This window comes from Purpureocillium lilacinum (genome assembly GCF_023168085.1).
Source record: "Purpureocillium lilacinum CBS 284.36 DNA, scaffold_3, whole genome shotgun sequence".
In the NCBI taxonomy this organism is placed as follows: Eukaryota; Fungi; Ascomycota; class Sordariomycetes; order Hypocreales; family Ophiocordycipitaceae; genus Purpureocillium; species Purpureocillium lilacinum.
Window position 1 is genome coordinate 1,636,090 of NW_027072113.1, and position 6,085 is coordinate 1,642,174.

The window sequence follows — 6,085 nt, forward strand, 5'->3', positions numbered from 1 at the left end:
TCCGCCACGAGACGAGGTCAATTACCAAGTGGTGGCACGCAATGAAAAGGTTTTGCACCCTGGTCGCGCTGTCCAGGAACAATGTTGCTGCGACAAGCGGACCGTTCTCGATATCAAGACGTTCCCGGCAGCTTTTCATTTGGAAGTCCCTAACATCCTTGGTCGGGCACCCGCTTATAATTGAGCTTGGTTCGTCAATTTTTCCAGTGAACAGGTGTTGGAAGTGATATGACCCAATGACGTCATTTGTAACACGCTGCTGCCACTCTCCATTCGCACGGCGACTAAAACGCGCCCTTAGCATGCTATGACGTAAGACCAGCCCCTCAATGGCCTCCCTTACTGCCTCGACGGGCACAGTTGCTCGTAGCTTCAGAAGGAAAGCTTGGTCGAGGCAGTAAGTGAAGTTGGGCTCAAACTGAGCATAGAGCTGTTGGACAGGGCTGAGCTCGAAGGGCTCGCCATTCTCGCACTGTGCATTCCTGCTGTCGCAGATTACTTGCTCTTGCAAAACAGTTGGCTTCGCTGCTAACCGAGATATTGACTGCATTTGCAATATGTCCGCAGGGGAAATATCGATATTGGAGGCTTTCGCGGCCGAAGCGACTTGCATTGCGGTGATAGAGTCGCCCCCAAGTTGGAAGAATCCGTCCTCTATCCCGATTGTATCTGGCTCAAGATTAAGCACTTTTGCCCAGATTCTCCGTAATTCAAGCTCCGCCTCTGATAGCGGTTCTCGATTGATGCTTCGCTGGCCTGATGTGTCTGGTGGCATATCCTTGAGCGCGTGCCTGTCCACTTTACCATGCGCATTGATGGGCATCTGGGCCATCACTGTCACCGTGTGCGGGACCATGTATGAAGGCAACATACGGCGCAGCGTATCGTGGATCTTGTCTCGTATGAGTTGTGCCTCGGCGTCGTCGCGAAGGGTGATGAAGGCCGCGATCCGTGCGTCCTGGTGGGTCCCACCAGTCAACACCACGGCGACATCACCGACACTGTCGTGCGCACGAAGAATGAGCTCAATCTCTCGTAGCTCGACTCGATGGCCACGTATCTTGACTTGACGGTCAATGCGTCCCATGAACTCCAGTTGCCCATCGATAGGGCGGTATCGCGCATAGTCTCCTGTCCGATAGGCTCTTATTTGCTCACCATCGACAGTAATGGAGATGAATCTCCCGTTTGCATGCTCGGGGTTAATGTACCCTCTTGCAAGGCCATCGCCGGTGACCACCAGCTCCCCAATGACTCCAACGGGAACCAGTCGCTGGTCAGGGTCCATGACGAACGCCCCTGAGTTAGTGATTGCCCGGCCGATTGGCACCCCATTCGTATAGCTGTCTTCGGGTGAGAGTGGGTGGATGGTGCTAAAAACTGTGTTCTCCGTCGGCCCATAGCCATTCAGCACTGCACCCTTGACAAGCTGTCCTGCCGAAAGCATGTCCTGCACGTCAGCTCTATCTCCGCCAACCACAAGCACATCCAGAGCGCTTATCGTTGCAGGGCATGCGCTCAGGTAGCTTTTCAACAGAGCAGGGGTGATAGCAAGGACGTTGACATTTTCTTTTGCAAATATTTTCGAAACGACTGCGGGTTCGAGCGAATCTTCGTAGCCAATGCAGACCACTGTGCCACCATTGAGTAGCGGTGCGTAAATCTCAGCTGTTGCCATGTCAAAAGCAATGTTGGAGATATGAGCTACTTTTGCAGGTACTGGCAAATGTTGCATGAAATTGCTATTCTTCATCAGTCGCACAATACTGCGATGTTCTACCATCACACCCTTTGGCTCGCCCGTCGTACCGGACGTGAACATAATGTAGGCCAAGCTGGTGGCAGACGGTGCAGGATACGTGCCCTTGGAGCACGGAGCGTTGCTTGCCGAAGGTTGTTGTAATAGGATATCCGCAATTGGAACGAGCTGGACGCTGTGGGCATTTTGGTGACTGGCAGGTGGCCCAGGAACTGATTCTTGCCCAACTAGCACGAGCTGGCAGCTCGCTAATGACAGTGTGGTCTGAATTCGAGCGGCGGGTGTCTTGGTGTCGAGAGGCAGGTACGCCAAATTTGCCTTCAAAATACCCATGAATGCGACAGTCGCCTCGCAGGATCGAGCTGCAAACACGCCAACAACTGTCTCAGCAGGTAGCAAGCGCGTATGTAGCCATCGAGCAACTGCGTTGGATTGCTTCTCCAACTGGGAGTATGTAAGCCGATGTTCAGAGTCGACCACGGCGACACGGCCAGCATTGGTTGCGACTTGTTGTCGGAAGACATCGACAATGCTCGAGTGTCGAGGATAATTCGACTTTTGCATCTTGAATTGACTCATCAGGCTGAGCACGGTGTCGTTGAAAAGCGGAAGCTTCAGTATTGGTGTTGCGGCGTCGGTAATACCCCGCTGAAGGACCTCGTGAAAGACGGAGAGCATGTTACTGATCGTGCCAGGCTCGTAGAGGTCGGTCGAAAAGAGGACCTCAAGTTGGAAAGCTTCTAATTCGCGATAGACGTGGAACTCGATGTCGAAGCGCGACACTGGCGGCACGGTCAAAGATTCTGTCTCTACGCCTTCAAAGGCGAATTCGCCGATTTCAACCTGAGAATGCATAGCGAAGGCTATCTGTACCAACGGGTGACGGGACAAGCGCCGATCGACTTGCAGCTTTGAGACTATTCTGTCGAAAGGCACCTCGTGGTTGGACAAAGCAGCCAGCATTGTTTCCTGCACTTGCCGAGTCAACTGCTCAAATGACTCGTCTTGTAATTTGATGCGGATGCACTGCAAATTTACAAAGAATCCGATCATGTCTTTGAGCTCCCATTGGTTGCGATTTGCGTTTGCAGCCCCGATCGTTGCATCGCTCACACCTGTGAGACGAAAATGTGTAGCTCTGAACGCAGTGAGAAGCACCACAAACGGCGTTACTTCAAGCTTTCGACAAAAATTCTGCAGACTGCGATAGAGCGACCCTTGAATTTGAAGTTTCAACTCTTTGGCTTGTCCAGACAGCGCCTCTGGCCGCGGTTTGTCGCACAGCAACTCGGCGGGCCGAGCAGCTTCCAACTGTGACAACCAATAGTCTAGTTGGCGTCGTTGAATACTTTGTCTGTCGTGATGCAGGGCTTTTTCCCAGGCGGAGTAGTCGCGGTACTGGATTGGCAGTGGTTCCATTACTGAGAAAGGGTTGGCTCCCCGAATTGCGTGAGAGTAGAATATGGTTAGTTCCCTACGGAGAATGTCGGCAGACCACCCGTCGTATACGATGTGATGGACAACAACACAAAGGACATGATCGTTCTCGCCGCAGCGGTACAGCGTCGTTCTGAAGCCTGGCTCTACTTCGAGGTTGAAAGGGGTTGTCAAATCGGGCATGAGGATATCCATGACATCCACTTCATCCACTCGGGAAGAGACGTCGATTACCCTTAGCTGCTTATGCTCGAAGGGCTGAACGTGTTGTAAATTGAATCCATCGGTAGAAGAGAAAGTTGTTCGCAACGTTTCGTGGCGGTATACCATAGCCAATAATGCAGTGCTAAGCGCCTCGATCTGCAAACGTCCTTTCAGTCGCACCGCAGATGGCACAAGGTACCAAGCCCGACCTGGATAGAGACGGTCCAAGTACCACAAGCGTGTTTGAGCGGATGATTGTTCCGAAGTGCCTTCACTTTGGACATTCGCAATGTTTTTGGTGGCGTACTCGGCGACAGAGTTTGTGCCGCGAACGTGCTGCGCTATGCCCGAAGAACAGGTGCCCACAGGCGGCTCATCCGACTGTGGGTCGGTGTTGGGATTGGTGGTAGATGCAGAAATGTGATTGACGAGATTTGATATGGTCTTTTCACGGAGAATGTCCTCGACTCCGATATCGATGGACACGGACCGCGCCAAGGATGATGCCTGCATGGCAGCAATCGAATCACCGCCCAGTCTCAAGAAGCTGTCGTGCAAACCTATGTCCGTAACGTCAACGTTGAGGGATCTGCTCCATGCGCTCTGCAGCTGCTTCTCAACCTCCGACGTAGGTTGCTGTACTGACTGGCTCACGTTGGTCTGCGTTTTGACTAGATGTTCACCGGCGACAGACTCTCCAATAAGGCGTAATCGTTTGCGATCTGTTTTGCCACTGACGGTGACGGGTATCCGGGGTACTCTGATGAATATCTGAGGTACCATGTAGCTTGGTAGGCTGTCCAACATTCTTCCTGTGGCGCTATCAGGGACATGCATAACATTTGTTGTGGCGGCCGGATCTAGCGACGCATCGCTGCCGTCCGGGTTGCGCATGCCCTGTTCCAATTCTAGAAAAACTGCCAAGATTGGAGCAGTCGCGCGACTCTTCTGCGGCACAATGACTTCGGCCACAACTTGCCGAGCCTGGGGAACACAAAGTTGAACGATGTGCTCTACCTCGGCCAGTTCGACTCGCTGTCCACGGATTTTCACCTGTGAGTCTTTCCGACTTATAAACACCAAGTTGCCGTCATCACAATAGCGGACCAGGTCGCCTGTCTTATAAAGGCGCCCATGGCGCCCTGGCTGTCCGTCCGTACCATGTAACAGCCATGGCGGGTCCTCAAGGAAGGGTGTAACCCTGTCCTTCACCAAGTAGCCGGGTCCTACGATTGGCCCTTCCAGCAGCAGCTCTCCAATGTAACCCGGGGGAAGTATTTCGTTCTCGTTTTCTGGATTGACGACCCATGTAATAGCCCCAGACCCTTTACCAATAGGGACGCACTGCTCTGGACTGGATGGGCCGGCATTGATGGTGCTTGTCGGAGTGCACTCGCTCGGGCCGTAGGCGTGGTGAACACGTAGGGCCCTTCCCCACCAACGTTGAACGTCGGAGAGACGCAGTGGTTCGCCGCTGAGGATGACGGTTTTAATTTCCGGTAATTTGCTTGGCGTTAACAGTTGTGCAACGGATGGGGTAATGTCGAGAGTATTAGCCCCAGAACACGCTATACTCTGTTGTAGGTTGTTCTTCCGATCATTATCGCTCGGCACACAGAGGCAACCCCCAGCAGTAAGCGTTGTGAGGATGTTATTGATGGAAACATCGAAGCTGTACGACGCAAAGTCGTAGACCTTGGAATGTGTAGTCAGACACAAAAGTTGACTCTGGTGATGAAGAGCGGATACGGCGTTCGAGTGCGTTATTTTGACGCCTTTTGGTCTGCCCGTACTGCCGGAAGTGAAGGTCACATACGCAACCGAGTATGGGGACGAGCTGTCTTTCACAGGCCTCTGCTGCTTCGCCGTTACTGATTTGATGGTGGAGTAATCGAGGGGGATGACGGTATCAGCAATAGTGCGGCCAACGTCAAGCATCGATCTCGACGCGATTATCAGCCGCGCGTTGGATTGCTGCACCATTTGTCGCAGGCGCCGCTTAGGGATGGACGGATCGAGGAGCACGAATCCGGCACCGGTTTTGAGAACGCCGAGCAGCGCAACTGTGGCCCACATCGATTTTTCAAAGTATAGTGGTACCAAAGATTCAGATGCGACTCCTACTTCATGAAGCTTCTTCGCAAGCTGAGTGGCCAGCGCGTCCAGCTCGCCGTACGTGAGTTGCCCATCCCAGGCGCTCACGGCAAGGGCACCACAGTCTTGCTGCACCCGTTCGTAAAACAGATCGTGGAGGCGTCGTTCTATTGTTACGGGTAACTCTCGATTCCACGTCCATAGTTGTCGCAAGTCTTCTGCCGTTGCCATATGGACTCCAGAAAGTCTGTCTCCGGGCCGTGCTCCGCAGAGCCGGCTGGCGACAAGCCGCAACTGTCCTGGCAATCGTTGCAATACCCAGGGCTCGAGAAAGTGCGATGAAGACTCTTTTGTGTCCCATCCCAGGTGAACAAGCTGCTCAGGTTCATTACCGCTCTGGCCATGGATTGCTGACCAGCTCCCGGTCAATCCTTCCAAATCGTTAGGCATGTCGATGTCCATGAGAGCAGTGAAAGAGCCCGGCTCTATGATACGGAGCATTTGGTCGACTCTTGCCTCGATTGCGAGGGGGAGCTCCATGACGGTCCTGATTTGGCACTCGATAGTCCCAAGAAACGCGGACACTGTCAT

The 6,085-nt window shown here is 53.2% G+C and overlaps 1 protein-coding gene across 1 annotated transcript; it reads right to left on the bottom strand.

The window, feature by feature from the left end:
- Nucleotides 1-242: 242 nt before the first annotated feature.
- Nucleotides 243-4,207, bottom strand: PLICBS_004144 (putative PKS/NRPS-like protein biosynthetic cluster; the record flags this gene model as incomplete). The annotated part of the gene is made up of 6 exons (XM_065600443.1): nucleotides 243-284; nucleotides 344-472; nucleotides 534-544; nucleotides 874-1,450; nucleotides 2,183-2,541; nucleotides 3,757-4,207. The coding sequence occupies 6 exons, from the start codon at nucleotides 4,205-4,207 to the stop codon at nucleotides 243-245; spliced, it is 1,569 nt and encodes a 522-aa protein (XP_065456515.1).
- Nucleotides 4,208-6,085: the final 1,878 nt, after the last annotated feature.